This window comes from Myotis daubentonii, chromosome Y, assembly GCF_963259705.1.
Source record: "Myotis daubentonii chromosome Y, mMyoDau2.1, whole genome shotgun sequence".
Lineage (NCBI taxonomy): Eukaryota > Metazoa > Chordata > Mammalia > Chiroptera > Vespertilionidae > Myotis > Myotis daubentonii.
In genome coordinates this window covers 324142-351282 of record NC_081862.1, presented here as the reverse complement: position 1 = coordinate 351282, position 27141 = coordinate 324142, and the positions used below count along the sequence as shown (strand labels likewise).

General features: G+C 39.1%; 1 protein-coding gene across 6 annotated transcripts in view; it reads right to left on the bottom strand.

Annotated features, from left to right (window-relative positions):
• The window catches only part of LOC132225560 (histone demethylase UTY-like), a 300626-nt gene that overhangs the window by 3235 nt on the left and 270250 nt on the right, over positions 1-27141 (bottom strand). For 5 of the 6 annotated variants that reach the window (XM_059680653.1, XM_059680656.1, XM_059680654.1 and 2 more), the window contains 4 exons: positions 14761-14875; positions 12342-12529; positions 11490-11631; positions 3082-3208 (listed from right to left, as the gene is read on the bottom strand). In XM_059680653.1, coding sequence (XP_059536636.1) covers positions 3082-3208; positions 11490-11631; positions 12342-12529; positions 14761-14875 — 572 coding nt within the window. The remainder of the gene's footprint in view (positions 1-3081; positions 3209-11489; positions 11632-12341; positions 12530-14760; positions 14876-27141) is intronic. The other variant, XR_009450969.1, reaches the window with a different exon arrangement.

The window sequence follows — 27141 nt, the reverse complement described above, 5'->3', positions numbered from 1 at the left end:
ATACATATTTACCTGAAGTATAACACCTAAACATAATCTGTTTAATCTTATAATACATGTTGGTAAGGATATACATTAAATGAAACCAATGGATTTCATGAATTTATCTCAGAAGTATACAATTTAAAAGTTTAGTGTAAAACTGATTTTCTAGTCAAGTGGTTCTCAGACTTCTGCTTGATTTTGTCAGTAATAAAAATTCATTATCTTAAATCATCCTTGAATAGCTCTGCTAAAATTCCAGAGTTCATAAGGTTTCTTATTCATAGGAAGTAAAATAGCTTAGTGACTCAGTTGAAAGTTTTCTGATTTTTCAACTTGGTAAGTACGGATTTTTCAACCTCACTATCTCATCATAAACCTGTGGATTTTATTTTCTAAACACTTATAAAGTTCTTTTCTTTTATATTCCTAACATTATGTAGTGTAAGGAATATAAGACTACTTCAACAGCCTCCAAAATGAGCTTTCTTTCTACCTCCATCCTTTCCAATCATGAATCACCACTCCCTCAAACATATTTTGACTTAGTGCTTTGGTCAAAAAATGTTAATGGCATCAATATCCTGAGATAAAAACCAAATTCCTTAAACTGAATTTAAGATGCTTTTGTTGGCTACATACAGCCTCCACTTAAAGACTTCTTCTAAAACCTTGCAGTACAATTTTCTAGGCACATTGCAATATCAGACTTTATTATATGCGCTATTAATTTCCCCATCACTATTCTGTTCCTAAAGCCTAATGATGTATAAACCTCCAATTCTAGCTACTTAATGCCTGTTGGAATAAACTCATTCTTCAAGGAGAAACCCAAATGTTAACAAGTCCACAGGCATCTTATGTCAATATTAGAAAAAGATTTTCTCCTCAAATTTTCTATGACAGTTTTCTATCAAGAGTCTTCTGGGCATTACGATTAGTTGTTTATATGTCTTCTCCAAATAAAATGTAAGCTCCTTCATGGGAGGTACCACATCTTTTTACTGTACTTCTTGCAAGCCATTGCCACAAGAGAAAAATCAACATACATATAAATAATTTAATGCTGATTTGTTTGAATTTATAGTGAAACAGATCTAATTTTCTGGCACTGGTATACTTATTATGGACTAGAGGCCCGATGCACAATTTTGTGCACAGTGGGGTCTGGCCAGGGGGAGGAGCCATGGGTGATTGGCCGGCCGGCCCTGCCCCCTGGTTGAACTCCTGGTCAAGGGGGAAATTTGCATATTAGCCTTTTATTATATAGGACTAGGGGCCCGGTGCACGAAATTCGTGCACTGGGGGGCGGGGTGGGGGACGGGGAGTGTCCCTCAGCCCAGCCTGCCCCCTATCACATACTGGGAGCCCTCAGGCATTGACCCCCATCACCCTCCAATCGCAGGATCGGCCCCTTGCCCAGGCCTGACGCCTCTGACAGAGGTGTCAAGCCTGGGCAGGGGGCCCTCATTTCCCCCCATCACTGGTTCTGCCCCCAGCCCAGGCCTGATGCCTCTAGCCCAGGCGTCAGCCTGGGCAGGGGACCGCCAGACCCCTCCGATTGCTGGCTCTGCCCCTTGCCCAGGCCTGATGCCTCAGCCAGAGGCGTAGACCCCCATCACCCTCTGATCACCTGATCGGCCCCTTGCCCAGGACTGACGCCTCCGCCAGAGGTGTCAGGCTTGGACAGGGGACCCCCATCTCCCCCCGATCACTGGCTCTGGCCCCCGCCCAGGCCTGAGGCCTCTGGCCCAGGAATCATGCCTAGGCAGGGGACCCCCATCTCCCTCTGATCGCTTGCTCCAACCCCCGCCCAAGCCTGACGCCTCTGACCCAGGCTTCAGGCCTGGGCAAGGGGACCATCCTATCCCCCCAATCCCCGGCTCCGCCCCCCACCCAGGCCTGATGCCTTGGCCAGAGGAGTTGACCCTCATCACTCTCCGATCACCAATCACCGGATCGGCCCCTTGACCAGGCCTGAGGCCTCCGGCAGAGGTGTCAGGCCTGGGCAGGGGACCCCCAGCTCCCCCTGATCACTGGCTCTGGCCCCCGCCCAGGCCTGAGGCCTCTGGCCCAGGAATCATGCCTGGGCAAGGGACCCCCATCTCCCTCTGATCGCTTGCTCCACCCCCCGCCCAATCCTGACACCTCTGACCCAGGCTTCAGGCCTGGGCAAGGGGACCATCATATCCCCCCAATCCCCGGCTCAGCCCCCCCACCTAGGCCTGATGCCTCGGCCAGAGGAGTTGACCTCATCACCCTCCGATCACCAATCACCGGATCGGCCCCTTGACCAGGCCTGAGGCCTCTGGCAGAGGTGTCAGGCCTGGGCAGGGGACCCCCAGCTCCCCGTGGTTGCAGACTCTGCCCCTGCCCAGGCCTAACACCTCTGGCCTAGGCGTCCGGCCCGGGCAGCGGGGACCCGCAGCTGCAGCGGCCCCGCAATCGTGGGCTTCGCTTTAGGCCCAGGCAAGGGACCCCTAGCTCCCGGGACTGCCAGCTTCGAACGTGCCCAGCTCCCATCGCTGGCTCCACCCCTACTTCCTGCTATCACTAGCCAGGGCGGCAAAGGCGCCTGATTCTCCGATCATGGCTGGGGGGCAGGGCAAAGGCGGCCCCAGGGCCGCCTTTGCCCTGCCCCCCAGCTCTTAGCTCCCCCCTGGGTTTCTGATCACTGTCAGTGGCAGGGGGCTTCTTCCTGCTTTCCCTTTCGCCTCCCTGCATTGTGCCTACATATGCAAATTAACCGCCATCTTGTTGGCAGTTAACTGCCAATCTTAGTTGGCAGTTAATTTGCATATAGCCCTGATTAGCCAATGAAAAGGGTATTGTCGTATGCCAATTACCATTTTTCTCTTTTATTAGTGTGGATTATTCTTAGTTGAAAATCAGAGATGATTATCACCTAGCAAGGAAGTACTACTACATGAATGCTTCTGTAGGAAATACTGCTAAGTTAATACATAATGAAGTGATTATACAATCAAATAATAGTCAATTTCAATAAAATGCATTACATGAAAGTATAGGTAAATTTATAATTTTATAAAAACCAACTAGTGAATTCACAATAAAACAACTGTCAATAAGAATGTTTACCTCACAAATGCTACAGTAATGGGCTGGCTCATCATTTGTCCTCCCATGCCATATAACCTCTTTTCCTGCTGTAATAAGAGCTTCCCTCAATGTCTGACATTGCTTTAGTACTTTAAGAAGACAATACCTATTGTGGAGAAAAATTTCAAGACAAGTGAGTGCTGAAGATTCTTAGCATACATGAAGTACCAACAAGAAATAATTTTTTGAATCTTGGTTCTATGGTATATTGATATCAAAATTTCCTTCTCAATTTTTTATATATAACGGCCTAATAATGATAATATTAAAGGACTAAGTTGAAAATTGATATTTGAATATAAAAATATAATAATCTTAGTCTACAAAACCTTGACACTTATTTAAAGCTTTGCTCAATTTTTGCTCTGATCTGGACAATTGAAAGAACTATTTATTCTAAGGTTGAACCTCTTTATCTTTGAAATATAGTCTGAATTCCAGGTTGAAACTGTTTTTACTATAGTAAGGTAAGAAAGCATGTTTCCAGTGGGACACTCACAAACAATATCACATACATAATTAATTGTAATACTTTGAGACCAAACCAGAAAATTATTTATGGATTTAAGTTATTTGAGGACATGAAATTAAGTAGAGTACCAAAGGAAAAAGATTATTGGTTCAATTTTAATTTGAAGGTAGTATAATGGAATTCATTTATATTACCATAAACTTTCTATAAATTATGCTTTCTTTTTTAAAAAATATATTTTATAGATTTTTTACAGAGAGGAAGGGAGAGGGATAGAGAGTTAGAAACATCAATCAGCAGCCTCCTGCACACTCCCCACTGGGGATGTGCCCGCAACCAAGGTACATGCCCTTGACCGGGATCGAACCTGGGACCCCTCAGTCCGCAGGCCAATGCTCTATCCACTGAGCCAAAGCAGCCAGGGCTAATTTATACTTTCTTTACATTAGTAATTCTGATGCCAACAATATAGTGAATTTCACAAAGTGTTCATTTTCTATAATTTGTTCTCATTTCTCAGAATCATCTGCTGAAGTTTCCATGAATATATAAATCTCCCATGCAGTTCTCCTTTGAAGGCAGTTACACTAGGCTGATTTATAAGGCACATACCAGCTCTAAAGTTATCCTAAAAAGCATGAAAGTGGTTTAACAAAATGACAATGTTTATGGCCAGTATTATCTCAGGTAAGCAGACCCATTATAACTTGGAGCCTTTTTAAAAAAAACTTGGAGCTTTTTGATACATCGTATTGTTACTAACATATTTGATTACTAAATAAACTTCATAATATAATCCCTAATAAAGGAATTAATTTCCTTTAATTTATATTTCTATGCTATTTTTACTTGTCAAGTTTAACTATTTTTCAAAAAACCAAAACCGTATAAATATGTCTAGGATAAAATTATTAGTTTTAATCCTCACCAGAGTATATGCTTTTATTGAGAGAGAGAAAGAGAGAGAGAGAGAAAGAAATGAAAGACAGAAAGAAAAAGAAAGAAAGAAAGAAAAAGAGAGAGAGAGAGAGAGAGAGAGAGAGAGAGAGAGAGAGAGAAACACTGATCAGTTGCATCCCATATGTGCCAACCAGAGATCAAACCTAAAACCCAGGTTATGTGCCCCGACTGGAATTGAACCTGGAACCAGTTCAGTGCACAGGAAGAAGCTCCAACCAAGTCTTGAAGCTGGATAAATTTATTTTAAGATATACAAACTTATTAAAATTATATATTTTATTAAAATTATTAAAACAAGTATGAATAACAATGTAAAGACACTATCTTCTCTATACTTTCTTCTCTTCATTTTCTATTATTCTCACCCACTTCACTTTACATAATCTTTATAAATTTTATATAAATTTTGAATATTAACTCCTTATCTAATATACCTTTAGCAAATATATTCTCCCATTCACATGGTTGTCATTTTTGTTGTTGCTGTTGTTAATACTCACCCTAGGATATATTTTCTTTCCATTGATTTTTTTTTAAATATATTTTATTGATTTTTTACAGAGAGGAAGGGAGAGGGATAGAGAGTTAGAAACATCGATGAGAGAGAAACACCGACCAGCTGCCTCCTGCACACCTCCCACTGGGGATGTGCCTGCAACTAAGGTACATGCCCTTGACCGGAATCAAACCTGGGACTCTTGAGTCCGCAAACCGGTTTGGCTCCATTGATTTTTTTTTTTTTTTAAAGAGAAAATGGAAGGGAGAGAGAGAAACAGTTATAGAGAAACAGTGATGTGAGACATACATTAGCTGGTTGCCTCCCGCTTGCACGCCAGCTGGGACTGGGGATCGAGCCTGCAACTGAAGTACTCCCCCTTGATCCTTTAGTCCATAGGCCGACACTCTAACCACTGAGCCAAAAGGGCTAGGGCAGTGGGTTGTCTTTTTATTTTGTTTGTTCCCTTTGCTGTACAAAAACTTTTATTCAGATTTATTTTTCCTTTTGTTTTCCTCACCCAACGAGGCATTTCAGAAAAAGTATTGCTAAAGGACATGTCTGAGATTTTACACCCATGTTTTCTTATAGGAGTTTTATGGTTTTGAGTCAACATTTAAATTTTAATCAATTTTGATTTTATTGTTCTACTAGAGGCCCGGTGCACGAATTTGTGCACTGGTGGGGTCCAGCCAGCCCGCCCCAATAGGGGCCGGCTCCATTCCTGGTGGTTGGGTTGATTCCCAGTCGTACCTTAATTGTAGTCTTCATCCCTGGCCCCAGTTGGGGTGTGTGCGGGAAGGAACCAGTCTGTCTCTCTCACATTATCGTTTCTCTCTCTTTCCCCTTTCCCCTCTATCTCTCTAAAAAAAGTCAACAAAAACTTATCCTCAGGTAAAAATTAAAAAATATATATATACAAAAACCAAATTAACTCAAGGAGAAATGTACCACAGATATATAGACAGAGTCAGGTTTTTAAAAAAAATGTGTAAGGAAAATATTTCCAGTATTTTAAGTAGAAGACAAGCTAAATTTGTATATTCAAATTCAACACAAAGACAACTGCCAGAACAAAGACAATGCAATTTAAATTGTCACCACAGAAAAAAATGGGAACATTCTAGTTCATGGAAGGCAAGTCTTAGCCACCAGGTTTCAAATACTGAGTTTCAAATATTGAGAGGGACCCTTCTAAACTGGAAGAGGTTCTACAAGGATATTAAGGATGAGAGTAGTGTAGAGGAAAAAAATGACAGAAGTTAAAAGATATTTTAAATTGATTAAAAAAAGTAAAAACAAGACATTATAACCATCTTTTCTTGATTGATTTTTCCTTATCTCACTATGCAATCTGTGAATAAGCCCTAAGGCTTAAACTTCACAACAGTCTGCTCTATGAACCTTTCTTTTTTAAAAAAGAATTTTTACCTTTTATTTTTTAAAAAATACTTTTATTTTTTAAAAATAATTTCTTATTGTTCAAAGTATTACATATTTCCACTTTCTTTCCCCCCATTGACTTCCTCCAGTCTACCCCTCCCCCATATTTATTTTTAATTGTTTTTTAGAAAGTGAGGAAGGGAAAGGGACAGAGAAAAACACTGATTGGCTCCCCTGCCTCCCACACTCACCTTAACTGGGGATAGAAACAGTGATCTTGCCGTAGCCGGTTTGGCTCAGTGGATAGAGCATCGGCCTGTGGACTGAAAGGTCCCAGGTTCGATTCAGGTCAAAGGCATGTACCTTGGTTGCGGGCACATCTCCAGTAGGAGGTGTGCAGGAGGCAGCTGATCGATGTTTCTCTCTCATCGATGTTTCTAACTCTCTATCTCTCTCCCTTCCTCTCTGTGAAAAATCAATAAAATATAAAAAAATAAAAATTAAAAAAAAGAAAAGAAACAGTGATCTTTTGGTGCATAGGACAACACTCCAACCGAGTCATATCAGTCAGGGCTGCACTGTGATCCTTCTTACTACTACTTCCTTTGCTACAATCTCAATGCAAATTAAAGTGTTGCAATTGCATTTTCTCTAGTTCCAATCTTGCAGCTTGCAATCCATTTGCCATTAAATAATAGCTTTGTATTTTTAAAATATAAAAAAGAATCTAGCCCTTTCCTTCTTTAAATCCTTTAATAAGTCTATAATAATCAGAATTAGTATCCAAAGTTCTTACCATTGCCTATAAATCCATCTATAATTTGGTACCTGAACATATATGTGAAATCACCCCATCTGTTTATTCCCTTCTGTCATTCTGCTACAGTCACATTGGTCATTCTGTCCTGTAAATACACCAAAGCCTTTCACTTATTTTGGGGGTCTACAATGTTTTTACTCTTGGGTCTTCTAAGGTTGTCTCCTTTTCACTACTTAGATGCAAGCATAGAAAAGATGATCTCAGAAGACACATTTACAAAGCAGCATTCTCTACCTCTCAAACCAGAAAATAAGTATTGTCCTATTTTATTTCACTCATATTACTTAACAGTAACTTGTTTATGTGTCTGGGAGTTTGTCTATCTGGCTCACTAGAATTTACATCACACAAAGGCAGAGTCTCTGTTTTATACAGTGGAGTATCCTTTCTCATCTATAAGAATAGTTTGTGAGCCCAGTTGGTTTCGCTCAGTGGGTAGAGTTTTGGTTGGCCTGTGAACTGCAGTCTCCAATTCGATTCTAGTCAAGGACAAATGCCCAGGTTGGGGGTTTGATCCCCAGTAGGGGGCGACCTGGCCAGCAGTGGGGGGCAGTTGGGGGCGACCAGGCCAGCATGCAGAGGCAGTGAGGGGCACTCAGGCCGGGGATTGGGGAGGGTGGGGGGCAGTTAGGGGTGACCAGGCAGGCAGGTAGGTGAGTGATTAAGAGCCAACGGTCAAGGATTGTGTGAGGGATTTCTGACTGCTGGTTTAGGAAGTATTCTCTTTTTTAAAAAAAATGTTTATATTGATTTCAGAGGGGAAAGGAGAGGGAGAGTTAAAACATCTATGATGAGAAAGAATCATTGATCGGCTGCCTCCTGCACATCCTCTACTGGGGATGGAGCCCACAACCAGGGCATGAGCCCTTTCCAGAATACAGCCTGGGACCCTTCAGTACACAGGCCAACGCACTATCCACTGAGCCAAACCAGCTAGGGCCAAAAATAAACTACAGGCAGTCCTCGGGTTACCTCGGACTTGACATAAGTCGTTTTTGTGGTTACATTGCCATCTCATATATATAAAAGCGGTAATATGCAAATTAGGCCGGGACGCAGTAACAATCACGACACAAAAGGAGGCTGTGCGCTCAGGTGAGGCCTGGAGCCGAGACCGAGACAGAGATAGACAGAGACAGGAAGGCCTGCCTGAGCTGCCGCGCTGGCTCGGGCAACCCTAGAGCGGACACAGGCCTGGGGGGCACAGGGCCCCTGGGGCTGGCTGAGCCACCGCGCAGGCTCCACAGCCCCGGAACAGACACAGGCAGGGAAGCAGGGGGCTCCTGGGGCGGAAATCAGGCTCGGGTCGGCTACCCATGGCGGCAGTCAGGCCTGGGTCCGCGGCAGCCTGAGAAGTAGGCAGAGGGCAGACCATACAGGAGGAGGAAAAGTAAAGAATGTCAAGCATGGGAGCACCTGGGTCTTGCTTTCATTTTAGGTTAACCATTCTGGTGGCTGTGGGAAGGATCAATTTAGACAGCTGCAGTGTTTTGGGGCCCAAGAAAAAGGGACATTGATGGGGACTAAGACTAGACAGAGGCAGTGGATCAGAGACATATTTATTAGAAAACCTGACAGAACTATTTGGCTGATTGCACAGGGATGAAAGCAAACAAAGCAAATGGTATTAGCCCAGATTCTCCAGTTTGGGCAACTTGGTTGAATGGGTGATTCTAATAACTGGGAGAAGGTATCGAGGAAAAGGAACAGTAAAAGGAAGCTTGCTTAGTTCAGCAATAGCCCAACAACTAGGGCAGAAGACAGACTTAGTGCTCCTTCTTTGCTGCAAGGTTTGTTTTTCTGCCTTCAGCCACCACTATGTAAGGCTAATGTACCATCTTTTCTCCTAATCTATGATATTATCTACACATTCCTATCACCTAAATTAGCTTTCCTGCATGATCTCTTAAAAATACTTATTGAAGTTACTCAATGCTCTGTGAGTATGGGGACTTTCAAGATGTGGAAACATTATGAGCCTATATAGATTGATAAAGAGATATTGGGTGCTCAATTTTTAATAATAAAAATCAGATACTGAATGTGGTCATGCCAGAGGCATAATGTTAATGAGCCAATGTCTCTTCACTGAAGTGTCACTCTTCAAAAGAGATCTGCTCAAATAATAGAATGCATAACACTCATCTAGGTTGCCTGTTAAAATGTAGGGCCACACCTTGAAAACCACTCCTTCTACAGCTCATTTTGGTGGATAAACCTCCCTCCAACTAAAGCAATCCTATATAATAATATAGGTGCACAGGTTGCTGTCCTAACCACTGAGCACCAAGGGCCAGGGCTGTTTTAATATTTGAAGTTTGCCTACACCAATTGAGGATGAGAATATAATAAAAGTGTAATATGCAATAAGCATAACCAATGGACATAAGACACTAGGGGATAGGGGAGGCTAGGGGACTGTCTAGGGCAGGGGGCGGGGAGGGCGGGGGAAATGGACACATATGTAATACCCTTTGTAAAATTTTAAGCAATTAAAACAAAATCCAAAAAAAAAAAAAAAGAAAAGAAAACAAAGTTCCATTAAACATAATGCTGGGTCCAGGTGGAATATACTTTCTATTCTCCACAGACAAAAATACTGTATCATGATGTTATTCTCTCCAATCACAATGTCCCAGTTATGGCTGACACGTTACTACATTTCACCTGTCGATGTTAAATTATTCTTAATTACTTAAGTGGATTCCTTTCATTAGTTAATTTATTTATAATCTAAGTTACATTCACAGTTTCTCTCTACTGAACTGATTTATTCTAACTTCTCTCTTGTGCACGCTCTCTCTTTCTCTCTCTCTCTCAATGGTTTCTTAATTCAAAAATTAAGGAATTAAGACAGGCATTTACAATAAAAACCATAGCAAACTTTTATATCAAAAAAAAAAAAAGTGTAATATGCAATTGACCAAACGGGAACAACCAGTCAGTGGGGTGCGGGGCCTACGACAAGCGTCACCAGGCCAGGCAAGGTGCATGCCAGCAAGCAGAGGGAGGGGACGGCGATGGAGTGGGCTGGGGGGTGGGGGGGGGGGGGGGCGGCAACCAGTGGCAGCGGGGTGATGGAGGCTGGTGCCATCCCCTGATTGCCTACCTGGTTGCCTCCCACAAAGGGGGCAGGCTGGGCTGAGAGACACCCCCCCCCCCCGCACGAATTTCGTGCACCAGGCCTCTAGTTTATTTATTTAAAAAAAAAGTTCCCTCATTTTGACATATGTGCTTTATGTTTTTTATTATTTATTTACCACAAGTAAAGGTCAGGAATTGTTATCTTTCTTTTAATTTTTTTTTACTGTTTCACTTCATTACTGCTGTATATGTGCTTCATGTGAGTGACGTAGGTGCTTATGTAGGTGGGTTCTGACTTACAGTGAAAATCGCATTACGACACGCCATAGGAACGGATCTCTGACGTAACTCAAGGACCTACTGTATTCTTAAAAAAAATTAAGGAATAGAAACTAGGCAAATAAAAGTGAAGCTACTAGAATACATATAATTCAAACTGATAATCTTTCAATTTGTAATGAGTGCATCAGGAAACTAAGAAAGGGATTATTTAATTAGAGCAGCCAAAAAATTTTACCATTTCAGTAAAATCAGTATTCTAAGTGACAATTTTATTATGGAATATATGTATTATATTCTCATTCTCAATTGGCGTAGGCAAACTTCAAATATTAAAACAGCCCTGGCCCATGGTGCTCAGTGGTTAGGACAGCAACCTGTGCACCAAACGTTAAGGGTGCATTTCTGGGATGCAGATTCGCTCCCCACCTGAGTGTAGGAGATAATGTTTCTCTCCTATATATGTTTCTCTTTCTCTCCCCACTCCCCCTCCCCTCCACTGTCTCTGAAAAGTGATGGAAAAGATATCCTTGGGTGAGGTTAACAAACAAACAAACAAAAAACAAAACCAAGGTCATTGGAAATCAGTTTGGTCAGAGGTTAATAGAAAGCATAGATGTATGAATTTAGTATAGAATCATGTATACCTTAATTCCTCTCTATACCATAATAAATATAGTCTATTTGGAAAGAAAATAAATTTATGCATAAATATTTTCATTTATGGAAGAAAATATCTTTAACATGTGAATTGTCTTATTACATTTTCTGGTCAAAACTTCAGAACTATTTTAGCATTTGTCAACTATTTTATCATTTTTCAGTGTGGGGGGAAAATTGATTAGTTATACACCCACCCCCTTACCCCTATAGCAGTTTTGAAAAGCACTTACTTAATCATTTCAAAAAGCTTTGGATTTGATACTTTGATATTTCGAGCCATATTCCAAGAAAGATGAACCATGGGTACTACTGACTTCACACTTTGCAATTTGTTCCATTCATACCGTTCTACTGCCAATTTATACTGGCAGGCTAGGAGAAAAAGAATTTTTCAAAGGTATAAAGTAACCCAAAGTATGACAGATATAAAGATAATCATTTATCACCTTTCAGGTGATAACTTTAATACCGGTTCTAGAAAACTCAAAATATTAGAGGATTTTTAAATGATAATTATAGTTTTTAAAAAATTATCCTGTAAAGAGCACTTACTAAGGTTCACCTCTGTGCCACGCTTTTTATACTTTATCTCATTTCATTATTTCAAAGCCTTATTGACTTTACAATTCTCATTTTGCAGATTAAAAAAGCAATAAATGAGGCCCTGAAAAATTCTAAACATTTTCCTGAAGTTACATGGTTTAACAAAAGTAGAACCAAGAAGATATCATTAAGGTCTTTTTAGCTCCAAAGACCAGATTTTTTAAGTTATCCATATTTAACAGTTTGATGTTTTAAGACAACGCATATGGTATACCAGAGGAAATAAAAATTCTAAATAACAGTTCTGTTTCAGTTTTGTCCATAGAATAACCTTCCTTTATAAAAACAAAATAGACATTTTGAACATCTGTTCTTGAATATCCATTTCTTAACTTCAATTTACTCTCTGTACTCTTCAATTTTTTCTAGCAGACACAACCTTTCAATTTTTAATGAGCTATTTGCTAGTAGAAAAACAGTATCTACGTTAGAAAAACCCTTCAACATGTAAAAATCTGTTAAAGAATTCTTTAAAATACCTGTAAGTGGACCAACATTCCAAGCAATATTGTTACACCAGCCAATGGCCTGAACCCAATGCACAGTGCCCGCATTTATCCAGACCAAATCACCAGGTCTTTGAATAAACCTGTATACAGGAACATTTGCTTCATAAAGATCTTCAAGGTTGGGCCACCAAGAACTCATTAGGAAATTCAAATTATTTCTGAAAAATAAAGGTAATAAATTTTTCAATGTTTCATCAAACATGTGGAAATAATTTCAAAATATTAAAAAGCTTTCAGGGCATACTTCATTAAAATTTAACAGCATTGCAATAAGAACTACATTTTTCAAAAGTGAGGGCTTTAAAACAAAATTGACAGCAGGCAAGAGCAGGGAGATTATTCAAAGATCTTTACAATATGCTTACATTTACACTTCTCAAAATCCAAAAATTACAGTCCAACATTATACTTAGCTATTCTGGCTTACAATTTGCTTTCAATAAAGAATAATCTGATTTATCCCTTCTTCCTGAAGAATCTCTTTATTATCTAAAATTCCTGAAAAGGAAATTGAGATTGAAGACTACATAAAGCCAATTAAACTTCTTAATCAGAATCACTGTGGTAGATATAACAAGAACCTTCCCTTAATTCATCAATGGATCCACACTTTTTCTATTTTCTACTTTCTCCCAGGAATTGCTAGAAGGTCCCACTACCAGCACCACCAACACAAACAGAACAAATTATTAAGCTTTATTTTAAATTTTAATTATTTACTACTCTCCACCACAAGATTAAGTAACGACATTAATAATTTTTTTCTAAAAATAATTTAATAATGTAGACTTTAGGTACTTCAAATTATCCATTCTCAAGGAGAGGAAATTCACATGATAGAACTGTACCTTTCTTAAGATTTAAGATGTTTTTACTTTATTTCTGTCTTTCCTCTTAAAAAATGACAGTACAAGCGAGTTCTATTTACCCAAACACTACCAATATGAAGTTGGAAAAAACTTTCCATTTAAAGAAAGGAAAGCCAACGAAGTCCAATTGATCATTTTTTTTCTAAAGTTGAGAACAATAATTGAAAGATAAATGTTTCATAGAGTCATAAAATTAAAATAGGAATTATAAACATTGAAAGCAATTATCTTTATGGAATATAACACTACAGGCAAAAGCTGAGATGAAAAGTGTCATTTTTACAATTTAGACAAGTGAATCATTCTAACTTAATTTATTTATTACTCTGAATTCAAACTTCTGGGACATCACCTGACTCTTCCAACTATTTGTGACCTGGTTCACCTGTCTGTGTGAAAATAGTTCCCACCCAATATAGTAAGAACCAGTGTACTAAATGTATAACAAATACTACAATATACTTTTTTTAAAATTTGAAGACTCAATTCTCTTTTCTTTGCTTAAGCTTCTAGTTTGCTGATAAAGTTCAGATATAAGATTATTTTCCTTAAAAATTCTTTTAAATTTCACCTCAGCATGAGGAAAACATATACATAAAACAAAATTTTAAAAGTAATCCTATCTTGCCCTGGCCATGTAATTCAGCTGATTGGAGTGTGGTACCATACACCAAAAAAGGCTGTGGATTTGGTTCCTGGGCAGGGCACACACCCAAGCAGTGGGTTTAAACCCTGGTCAGGGCCCATATGGGAGACAACTGATCGACATTTCTCTCTCACAACAATTTCTCTCTCTCTCCCCCGCCACATTCCCCTCTCTCTAAACATATCCTTGAGTGGTAATTAAAAAAAAAAAAAGTGCCAGTAAATGAATATTATTTTTTAGCCACTATGATGTACTTTTTACTAAATAAAATATATTGATAAAACCCTCCAAAATGTTAAAAAATTAATGTGCATTGATTTAAAAATAATCTGATGTGCATTATGAGAATTTCATCCAATTTTTTATCATAAATATATATATATATACATATATATATAAAATTTACATGGCTATACCAATAATTTACATGATTATACTAGTATCATTATCCACTCTGAAAATAGCAGATGATTTGCTTACTGTTGGACAAGTGAAAATTTTAGCTGATTCAAAAAGATACACATTAACAAAGTAAAAGAGCACTTAATTTTAGAATTCTTACAATTTTTAAATTCAGTTACAGGAAGCTAAATTTCTCTTAAAGCACACTTGCCAAATGAATGTAGATTCAGGTAACAATTTAAAAAATTAACATAAGAAATAATTCACTCTTTGTCTTCTGAATTCATGCCTATTACTACTTCTGGTTTCATGGCCTTTCATATATTATTCCAAATAATATAAAATAAACAATTTGAAATAGGATAATTTAAAATAAAATTTCTGCTAAACTATAAATTGAAATTCAGCATCATGCTTTTGTCCTTTATAAAAGATGTTTTTCAAAATTTCTTTTAAAAGTTCAAAAACCCACTTTTCACAGAAGTCATTCAGAACACCCCAATAATCTTCAGGAACGACAAACCATTCACAATCACCTGGACCAATATTTATGTTAACAGAACAGAAGTTGTTATTTTCTTGGTGACCTGAAAATTAATGGGAAAAAAAGGGTCATTATTATACTATAAACTGAATGAAACAAAAGTGCCTTTAAGTCACTGGGTTTCAAGAACTGTATGAAAAACAAATCCTTGCAAATAAGTCAATATCAAGTGACAAGCAATACATATTAGCTATTTTCATTACTACTAACTTTAGTTCCTCTATAAATTACTCCCAGTTCTCACAAAGATTATAAGAAAAATTAATAAAAACGTCTATTTTAAAAAATGTAACTGGTCCCCTAACAACCTACACCTGTTAACTCCTATAAACATCCCAAGTTGAAATTGGTACATACTTTAAATGCTTGTAATTCTTCCACCACAGGTAGGTTATTACCCTGGCACAATGCTTTAAAATTAGAGATTTGGTACAGCATGATAGATTTAGTTTAAACACACACACAAAAAACAATCCCTCAGAATAGGCCCTCAGAGAAATCAGAATTTTTCAGAGTATTTAAAAATCATGTCACATGTAAATACTGATGGTAAGTACATTTTTATTTATGTAAGTAAGAACAGATACAAAATGTTTACCAATAAATGGCTACTCAAAACTGGTTCTATAAATTACATTGAGAAAAATAAAATATACTACATAACAATGTTGGAGAAATAATGCTATACAAAAAATAAAAAAAAAACAAGAAGGTAGGTCCAACACACATAACAATGTGAACACATAAAGCTCACCCACTCCCACATATTGAACACATACCTATATTTGGAGGAATTTCTTCTGAGAGACAACTGAACAAACACACAGAGAAGAGAGAGAGACCACTGGAGAACCCATCAAAATTAAAGGGACAAGTGTGTGGCATTCTTTGCATTCCCCCAACTTGGATAGCTCGGATGTGAGTTCTATCCAGTGATTCTGATTAATTTGCACGACTGCAATAGTGTTTCTCCTGAAACTAGCTCAAAAAGAAACAAGATGGCACTACAGCAGGTGAACAAGGTCCAATGGATCCAATAAGGCGTTGAGACACACACAGACCAACCCACTGCTACATATACACAGGGCAGCCCTGCTGTATGAGAGGGAACCAGCATGATACAGTGGAGTGTGCTCATACACACACACAAGGGAGCCCAACAGAGACTGGGCTCAAACAGCAGTCAAATAATAGGAATGGGTCTACTCTTGATCCAGGAAGAGTGCTATAAAGTCACCAACAGGGACTCACCACCTAGACCAGATGGGCACAATTATTCAAACAGTCATCAGGCCATCTTGCCCATGAATGCTCCTCCTGGCCAGTGGCAACCACTGTTACAGGTGGTTGATCCAACTTCATCCAGCCTAAAAGCATCCAGCACACAGTCTAATAAATTCACTACTATACAAAGCAATGTTTTCAACATTGGGAGAGATAGTCATTTCACCTAACTCACAGAAAGAAACACAGAAACTCTTGCAAAATAAGGAGAAAAAATAAACTCTTAAGAAAGTAGCACTGGTAATTTGCCTGATAAAGAATTAAAGAAACGGTCATAAGAATGCCCAACAATTTTAAAATAGAGAAACAGAGAACTTCAACAAAGAGTTAAAAATTACAAGAGCCCTAACCGGTTTTGCTCAATGGATAGAGCGTCGACCTGTGGACTGAAGGGTCCAGGTTTGATTCCGGTCAAGAGCATGTACCTTGGTTGTGGGCACATCCCCAGTAGGGGGTGTGCAGGAGGCAGCTAATCAATGTTTCTCTTTCATCAATGTTTCTAACTCTCTATCCCTCTCCCTTCCTCTCTGTAAAAAATCAATAAAATATATCATATATATATATATCATATATATATCTATCTCAAACATTCAGAGCTGAAGAATTCAATAACTGAAATGGAAAACATACTAGAAAGAATAAACAACAGACTAGTTAATTTACATGGATTAGCAACCTTGAAAACAAATAGTAAAAATCACCCAATCAAAGCAGCAAAAAAAATATATTTTTTAGTGAAAATAGATTAGGGCATGAGAGCAATCAGTACATCAAATATGCACGCTAACATTGCCTTATACGTATCCTACAAGATAAAAAGGGGTAAAAAGTGTATTTTGAAGATATAATATCTGACAACTGTCCTAAGCTGGGGGAGGAAAGAGACATCCAGGTCCAGCAAACAGTGTGTTCTAAACAAGATGAACCCAAAGAGACTCATTCCAAGTGGGTAATCGTAATTAACATAGCAAAAGTTAAAAATAAAGAGATAATCTTGAAGGTACTAAGAGTCAATCAACAAGTCACATAAAAGGGAGCTCCCATCAGGTTATCAGCTGATTTCTGAGCAGCAACTTTGCAGGCCAGAAGGAGGTGGGAGGAAATATCTTCAATTGAAATGCTGGGGGCAAGGGGGGGGGCGGGGGGAAGGTGCGGTGTGAAACTACAATGCAGAATATTATACCCAGCAAGGTGATCATTCAGAATTAAAGGAAAAAATATGAGTTTCCCAAACAAGCAAAAACTAAAGAAGTTCATCATCACCAAACCAGCACTTCATAAAACATTAGAGGGTCTTCTTTATGCAGAAAAGTAAAGACCCTAACCCAGGGGTGGGCAAACTTTTTGACTCGAGGGCCACAATGGGTTCTTAAACTGGACCGGAGGGCCGGAACAAAAGCATGGATGGAGTGTTTGTGTGAACTAATATAAATTCAAAGTAAACATCATTACATAAAAGGGTACGGTCTTTTTTTTTTTTTTTTAGTTTTATTCATTTCAAACGGGCCGTATCCGGCCCGTGGGCCGTAGTTTGCCCACAGCTGCCCTAACCAGTAATAAAAAATACATGAAAAAGAAAAGTCTCATAGATAAAAGCAAATACAGAATATAGTAAAGTAGCTAAAAAGCTAATATAAAAGAAGACAAAAGTAGCGAAGTCACTGTAACTCCAATAATCAGGAAATAAAACAAAGTGATATAAAATATAGCATCAAAAACACAAAATATGGAAAGGGGTAATAAAAAGTGTGCTTTTAGAACATGTTTAAACTTAAATGTCAATCATCTTACAATGCACTGCTATAAATATAGAAGGATTTTATAAACCTCCTGGTAACTTTTAACCAACAATAAAAAATATACAAATCAAAGAAAAAGGAATCCAATCAAAACACTAAAGAAAGCCAACAAATCAAAAGTAAAGAGATCAAGAAAAAAAACACTTCCACCACCAAAAGAAAAAAAGGAGGGGGGGGGCCCCCATTGAGCCACATACCTATGAATAATTACCTTAAAATGTAAACAGACTAAATGTTCCATTCAAAAGACGGAATAGTCAAAGGGATGTAAATTACAGCATAATGAATATAATCAATAATATTGTAACAGCCAGCACCGGTTTGGCTCAGTGGATAGAGCGTTGGCCTGCGGACTGAAGGGTCCCGGGTTCGATTCCGGTCAGGGGCATGTACCTTGGTTGCGGGCACATCCCCAGTGGAAGGTGTGCAGGAGGCAGCAGATCGATGTTTCTCTCTCATCGATATTTCTAACTCTCTATTCCTCTCCCTTCCTCTCTGTAAAAAATCAATAAAATATATATATATTTTTAAAAAAATAATTAATATTGTAACAGCCTGACTGATATCGCTCTTGATTGGTCAGGGCACATGCCTAGATTGCAGGCTCCATCCCCAGTAGGGGGCATGTAGGAGGTAGCTGATCAATGATTCTCTCTCTTCATTGATGTATCGATTTTCCCTACCTCCCTTTCTCTTTCTGAAATCAATAAAAACATCTTAAAAAAAATATTATGCTGTACCCCTGAAACTAACAGAGAATGCTGAACATTCACTGTAATTAAAAGTAAAATAAAATAAAATGAAAATTAAAAAGACATAGGGTAGCAGAATAGATTTAAAAAAAAAAAAGAAGTATCTTTATCCTGTGTACAAGAGACTCATGTTAGATGGAGAGATACACATATAACTGAATGAAGAGATCAAAAGAGATATTTCATGCAAACAGAATGAAAAAGAAAGTTGGTGTAGCAATACTCATAAAAAGGACATTACACAATTTTTTAAGGTGTCAATCCAAGAGGATATACTAGTAACAATTATAAATGTCTATGAATTAACATAATAGTGCCTAAGTATCTAAAATAAATATTAATGAACACAAAGGTAGAAATTAACAGCAATAATACTGGAGGGAACTTTACTCTCTACTATTGTACTAATTTACTACTCTACTACTTTAACATTATTGGGGAGATCATCCCGACAGCAAATTAATACAGAAACAATGGCCTTAGTTGTCATGTTAGATCACATCAAATTACTAGAATATTGCATCCCCAAAAGTGCAGAATACTCATTTTTTTAAGTACACATGGAATATTCTTCAAAATTGTTTAAACACTGGGCCACAAAACAAGTCTTAATAAACTCAAGAAGACTGAAATCACATTAAGCATATTTTCTGACCATAATGGAATGGAACTAGAAATCAGCTATAAGACAAAAACTGCAAAACACACATGCACAAACACTAAACAACGTGACTGAACAACTGATACATCAAAGAAGAAATCAAACAGAAAATAAAATACACCTAGGTACAAACAAAAAGGAAAGCACAACTCCCCCAAATTTAAAAGATGATTAAAAGTAGTTCTAAGGGGAAAATTCATAGCTATATACATCTATCTTAAGAAACAAGAAAAAGCTCAGCCCCGCCAGTGCAGTTCAGTGATTGAGAGTCAACCTATGAACCAGGAGTTCACAGTTCAATTCCTGGTCAAGGGCACATGCCTGGGTTGTGGGCTTGATCCTCCGTAGAAGGCATGCAGGAGGCAGCCAATCATAGGTTCTCTCTCATCACCGATGTTTCTATCTCTGTCTCCCTCTCTCTCTCTCTGAAATAGAAAAATAAAAAGCTAAAATAAACAACACAAAAAGGAACTAGAAAAAGAACAAATAAAATCCAAATGAGCAGAATAAAGGAAATAATTGACCAAAGCAGAAACAGAGACTAAAACAAAAATGGAGAGTAATGAAACTGTCAACATTGTTTAGGCAGACTCATCAAGACAAAAAGAGAGCTCAAATAAATAATCCTATAAAATACAAGCCTAATATGCTAAGTGTCCAGTCAGCCATTCAACCAATCAAAGTATAATATGCTAATGATATGCTAAGGGACGCTCAACTGTTCACTGTGATGTGCACTGGGCCTCTACTATCAGAAATGTAAGAGGAGAGAAGATGGCGGCGATATAGGCAGACGCGTCCCACGTCGTGTCCCGGAGCAAATGGAGTGAGCAGGTGAAACTAGTAACACCCACACCGAATTGGCGAAATTGCTCAGCTGGTGAGAGGGTTTGCAGCCGGGAAGAGCAGAACTCCCCTGGAAAGGTAAAAAAAAAAAAAAAATAACCAGGGATTTGGGCAGGAAAGTTTGCCAGACCTCTGAGCCCAGAGAGTCGGAGGGAGACCGAGTGGCAGGCAGCCGAGTCCCTTGGGACAGGCACAGCCCCTGATGGGGGAAAGGAGAACCGCGGGATTCCTGGCCCTGCCCTGCCGGGGGAATTGAGAGCTGGGTTCTGTGATCACAGAGGACTGAGCCTAAAGGGGGCAGCCTGAAGAGCTGACCTGACCATGCAGTCCCGGTAAGAGAAGAAGCTTACAGAAACCAAGCCTTCCCCATTTCCGCGGCCGGCGTTTGTTTGTCTGTTTTCACTGAATCCTGTTCATGGGACATTTCGGATACAGACACTCACCTGTGCCCAAGAGAGGGAGAGTGTGCGGAGGAGTGGAATCTGGGGAGAGACTGGGGAGAGAGGGGGAGCCGGGAGAGGTGGCAGTGAATTGAGTGCGGAGACACCCCTGAGCCCAGGACTGGGGCAGCCATCCTCTCCGGAGAGTGAGACTCCTCCCCCCAGCCCCCAGGCAAGGAGCACAGCCACACCCAGATTCCACCCTGTAGGAGATCAAGGATTAAAATAACCTTATCAGTCCCTGGGAGTTAACAGGGTCTGGCCTATAGAGGGATTTTCAATCCCAGCAACAACATAGCGCCGGTAACTAACTATTACGCAGTCAGCTCTGGGCAGTGAACTTCCACTGCAAAGAGAGGCCCTATAGCCTCAGAGGCCAACCCCAGAACACTGCCACCCAGAGGCTGACCCACAAACTGACTCTTTGCTAAACACAAAATAAGGCACTCTGAGAAATAAATGCGACCTGCTTTAAAATAAGGACTGTGGTTCACAACACAGAGGAACAGTGTATCGCAGGGAAACTCAACACTCTCCTGAATACCTGGCAGGTCTAAGGTGAGCCACACTGAAGAATAGAAGAACCGAAGGACCTTCACTACTGCATTTTTTTTTCTTTTTTCACTTTTTAACTAAGAAATCAATTTTTTTTTCTTTTTTTTTTCTGTTCTTTTTTTTTTCTTTTTCCATCACCTGATTTTACCCTTTTAATTACTACCTTCTTATATTTAACCAGTATTATTACTGCTACCATTTTACCATTTTTTAAAGTGCCATTTTATTTTCTCTTTATTTTATTTTGGAATTAGTGTTCTCCATTCTATTTTCATCGTTATATTATTGGTTGTTTCTAGTTTGCATTCATATCCAGGAAGCTGTTGCTGGAATTTGTTGGGATTAATGGCTGTTCTATAGGAGTATTCTCCTCATATAAAAAGTCTCTTCCCCTCTTCCACTTCATTCTCTATTTTCGCTCTTTTTTTTTTTTCTTTTCCTTTCTCGCTTTTATTTTCCCCCCTCCTTTTTCCCAATTTCATTTTGGCACTCCTTTTTTTGGTCCCTACTTTTCTTTTCTTTTTTCTCTTTTATCTTTTTCTCTTCCTTCTTCCTTATCCCCTAATTCTCTTAATTCAGGTGGTCACCTTTATTTGGGGTTTTTAATATCGTGAATATATTTCTGTATAGGGCCTGGTACATGGTGCCTTCTTGTGTTGTATTTTGTGCCTTCAAATCAATGCAGCAGATCCAAGCAACAGCAACCTCCTGAGCACCACATCCTCTGCTGAGGAACAGCAGCTGTACGTGAAACCTCGCCCCACCAGCCAGAAGAGCCACCACAGCTGTGAACAGCACCCACCAGAGGAGCTGCTGCCAACTGAAGAACAGCTGCTACCGCAACCGCCCGAAGAGCAACCACAGACCAAGGAGTCACTGCCGCCAAGGGAGCAACCTCTGAACGACTCAACGTCTAGATATGTCAGTGAGACCAAACATGGGTAGACAAAGAAACCCCAAAGGAAAGAGAAGGAGGACTCTCCAGAAAAGCAGCTAAGTAATACAGAGGCATGCAACATGACAGAAAAAGAATTTTAGAATAAGGGTCCTCGAGTGCATAAACCGGATGGAGGAAAAAATCAACAACCTCTGCAAGAAGCAAGAAGAAACAGATGAAAAAATCGATAACATATGGAAGAAGCTAGAAGAAACAGATGAAAAAATCAACAACTTAAGTAAGACCCAAGAAGAAATGAAGACTGATATAGCTGCAATGAAAAACTCCATTGAAAGTATCAACAGTAGACTAGGAGAAGCGGAGGACCGAATTAGTGAATTAGAAGACAAGGAAGCAAAACACACCCAAAATGTACTGCAATTGGAGAAAAAAATTAAAAGACAGGAGGAGAGCCTAAGGGAGCTTTGGGACAACATGAAACGAAACAACATACGAATAATAGGAGTACCAGAACAACAGAAGGATGAACAAGGATTAGAAAACCTACTCGAAGAAATAATATCAGAAAACTTTCCTGAGGTGGGGAAGAAAAAAGTCACACAAGCCCAGAGAGTCCCAAACAAGGTGAACCCGCAAAGACCCACACCAAGACACATCATAATCACCATGGCAAATGTTCAGGACAAAGAGAGAATCTTACAGGCTGCAAGAGAGAGACGGAAAGTTATATACAAGGGATCTCCCATTAGACTGTCAAATGATTTCTCAACAGAAACACATCAGGCCAGAAAAGAATGGACTGAAATTTACAAAGTGATGCAAAGCAAAGGACTGAATCCAAGAATACTCTATCCAGCAAGGCTATCATTCAAACTTAAAGGGGAAATAAGAAGCTTCACAGACAAAAAAAGGCTAAGGGAGTTTGTCACCACCAAGCCAGCAATGCAAGGAATGCTAAAGGGACTGGTATAAAAAGAAGAAATAAAAAGCTCAGAAAGAAAACAGCCACACACAAAAAGAAATGGCTACAAACAAGTACCTTTCAATAATAACTTTAAACGTAAACGGACTAAATGCTCCAAACAAAAGACATCGAGTGGCTGAATGGATAAAAATACATGACCCATACATCTGCTGTCTACAAGAAACCCACCTCATTAGAAGGGACTCACACAGACTGAAAGTGAAAGGATGGAAAAATATCTTTCAGGCAAATGGAAAGGAAAAGAAAGCTGGGGTAGCAATACTTATATCGGACAAAATAGACCTCAAAGTGAAGGCCATAACAAGAGATAAGGAAGGCCACTTCATAATACTAAAGGGATCAATACAACAAGAAGATATAACCCTGGTAAACATATATGCACCCAATGTAGGAGCACCCAAATTCATAGAAAAACTCCTGGAAGATATCAAAGGAGAGATCGACAACAATACAATCATAGTAGGGGACTTTAATACACCATTGACAGCACTGGATAAGTCCAATAGACAAACAATCAACAAAGATACAGCAATCCTAAATGACTCACTAGATCAGATGGACTTAATAGACATCTTCAGAACACTTCACCCCAAAGCCAGGGAATATACGTTCTTCTCAGGTGCTCATGGTACATCTTCAAAAATACACCACATATTGGGTCACAAGCAAAGTATCCCCAAATTCAAGAAGATTGAAATCATAAAAAGCATCTTCGCAGACCACGATGGCATAATACTAGAAATAAACTACAATAAAAACAACCCAAAATACTCAAACACCTGGAAGCTGAATAGCATGTTATTAAATATTGATTGGGTTACCAATGAGATCAAAGAAGAAATTAAAAACATCCTGGAAACTAATGACAATGAAAACACAACAATCCAAAACCTATGGGACACAATGAAAGCAGTCCTGAGAGGGAAGTTTATAGCTCTACAGGCCTATCTCAAAAAACAAGAAAAAATGGTAGTAAATCATCTAACTCTACAACTCAAAGAATTAGAAAGAGAGCAACAAGAAAACCCCAGAGTGAGCAGAAGGAAGGAGATAATAAAGATTAGAGCAGAAATAAATGACATAGAGACCAAAAAAACAATACAGAAAATCAATGAAACCAAGAGCTGGTTCTTTGAAAGGATAAACAAGATTGACAAACCTCTAGCCAGACTAACCAAGAAGCAGAGAGAGAGGACCCAAATCAACAAAATCAGAAACGATAGAGGCGAAATAACAACAGACCCCACAGAAATACAAATGATTGTTAAAAAATACTATGGACAGCTCTACTCCAACAAACTAGACAACATGGAGGAAATGGACAAATTCCTAGAAAAATACAACATTCCAAAACTCAATCAGGAAGAATCTAAAAATCTCAACGGGCCAATAACTATGGAAGAAATTGAAGCAGTCATCAAAAAGCTTCCATCAAACAAAAGCCCAGGACCAGACGGCTTCACAGGGGAGTTTTACCAAACATTCAAGGAAGAACTAAAACCTATCCTCCTCAGACTACTACAAAAAATTCAAGAGGAAGGAACACTTCCAAGCTCATTCTATGAAGCCAGCATCACCCTAATACCAAAACCAGGTAAAGACAACACAATGAAAGAGAATTACAGGCCAATATCCCTCATGAACATAGATGCCAAAATCCTCAACAAAATCTTAGCAAATCGGATCCAGTAGTACATCAGAAAGATCATACGCCATGACCAAGTAGGATTTATCCCAGGGATGCAAGGATGGTACAATATCCGCAAATCAATAAACGTGATACATCACATAAACAAATTGAAAGAAAAAAACCACATGGTCATATCAATTGATGCAGAAAAAGCATTTGACAAAATTCAACACCCATTTTTGATAAAAACTCTCAGCAAGGTGGGAGTAGAAGGATCATACCTCAACATAATAAAAGCCATATATGACAGGCCCACAGCCAACATCATACTCAACGGACAAAAACTAACACCATTTCCCCTAAGAACAGGAACAAGACAGGGATGCCCCCTCTCACCACTCCTGTTCAACATAGTACTGGAAGTGTTAGCCATTGCAATTCGGCAAGAAGAAGAAATAAAAGGCATCCAAATTGGAAAAGAGGAAGTAAAACTGTCCTTATTTGCAAACGACATGATATTATACATACAAAACCCTAGAGATTCCATCAAAAAGCTACTAGACTTAATACATGAATTTGGCAATGTAGCAGGATACAAAATTAACCCCAAGAAATCTGAGGCATTTCTATACACCAATAGTGAACTTTCAGAAAGAGAGATTATAAAAACAATCCCGTTTACCACTGCACCAAAAAAATTAAGCTACCTAGGAATAAACTTAACTAAAGAGGTAAAAGACCTCTACTCAGAAAACTAAAGGACGTTGAAAAAAGATATAGAGGAAGACATAAACAGATGGAAGAACATACCGTGTTCATGGATTGGTAGAATCAACATCATTAAAATGTCCATACTACCCAAAGCAATCTATAAATTCAACGCACTTCCCATTAAAATACCAACAGCATACTTCAGAGATCTAGAACGAACTCTCCAAAAATTCATCTGGAATAAAAAAAGACCCCGAATAGCTGCAGCAATCCTGAAAAAGAACAAAGTAGGTGGGATCTCAATACCATATATCAAGTTGTATTACAAAGCCACTGTTCTCAAAACTGCCTGGTACTGGCACAAGAATAGGCATATAGATCAATGGAATAGAATAGAGACCCCAGAAATCGGCCCGAACCAATATGCTCAATTAATATTTGACAAAGGAGGCAAGAACATACAATGGAGCCAAGATAGTTTCTTCAATAAATGGTGGTGGGAAAATTGGACAAATATATGCAAGAAAATGAAACTAGACCACCAACTTACACCATACACAAAAATAAACTCAAAATGGATAAAGGACTTAAATGTACGACGGGAAACCATAAAAATTCTAGAAGAATCCAAAGGCAACAAAATCTCAGACATATGCCAAAGCAATTTCTTCACTGATACAGCTCCTAGGGCACTTGAAACTAAAGAAAAAATGAACAAATGGGACTACATCAAAATAAAAAGCTTCTGCACAGCAAAAGAAACCATCCAACAAAACAACGAGAAAACCCACTGTGTGGGAAAACATATTTGCCAATGACATATCTGATAAGGGCCTAATCTCCAAAATTTATAGGGAACTCATACAACTTAACAAAAGAAAGATAAACAATCCAATCAAAAAATGGGCAAAGGACCTAAATAGACACCTTTCAAAAGAGGACATCCAGAAAGCCAAGAGACATATGAAAACATGCTCAAAGTCACTAATCATCCGAGAGATGCAAATCAAAACAGCAATGAGGTACCATCTCACACTGGTCAGACTGGCTATCATCAACAAATCAACAAACGACAAGTGCTGGAGAGGATGTGGAGAAAAAGGAACACTTGTGCACTGCTGGTGGGAATGCAGACTGGTGCAGCCACTATGGAAGACAGTATGGAGTTTCCTCAAAAAACTGAAAATGGAACTCCCATTTGACCCTGTGATCCCACTTCTAGGAATATATCCCAAGAAACCAGAAACACCAATCAGAAAGGATATATGCACCCCTATATTCATAGCAGCACAATTCACCATAGCTAAGATCTGGAAACAGCCTAAGTGCCCATCAGTAGATGAATGGATTAGAAAACTGTGGTACATCTACACGATGGAATACTATGCTGCTCTAAAAAGGAAGGAACTCTTACCATTTGCAACGGCATGGATGGAACTGGAGAGCATTATGCTAAGTGAAATAAGCCAGTCAATAAAGGAAAAATACCACATGATCTCACTCATTCATGGACAATAGAGACCATTATAAACTTTTGAACAATAATAGATACAGAGGCAGAGCTGCCTCAAACAGATTGTCAAACTGCAGCGGGAAGGCCGGGGAGGGTTGGGGGGCAGGAGGTAGGGGGGTAAGAGATCAACCAAAGGACTTGTATGCATGCATATAAGCATAACCAATGGACATAAGACACTGGGGGATAGGGGAGGCTAGGGGACTGTCTAGGGCGGGGGGATAAAATGGATACA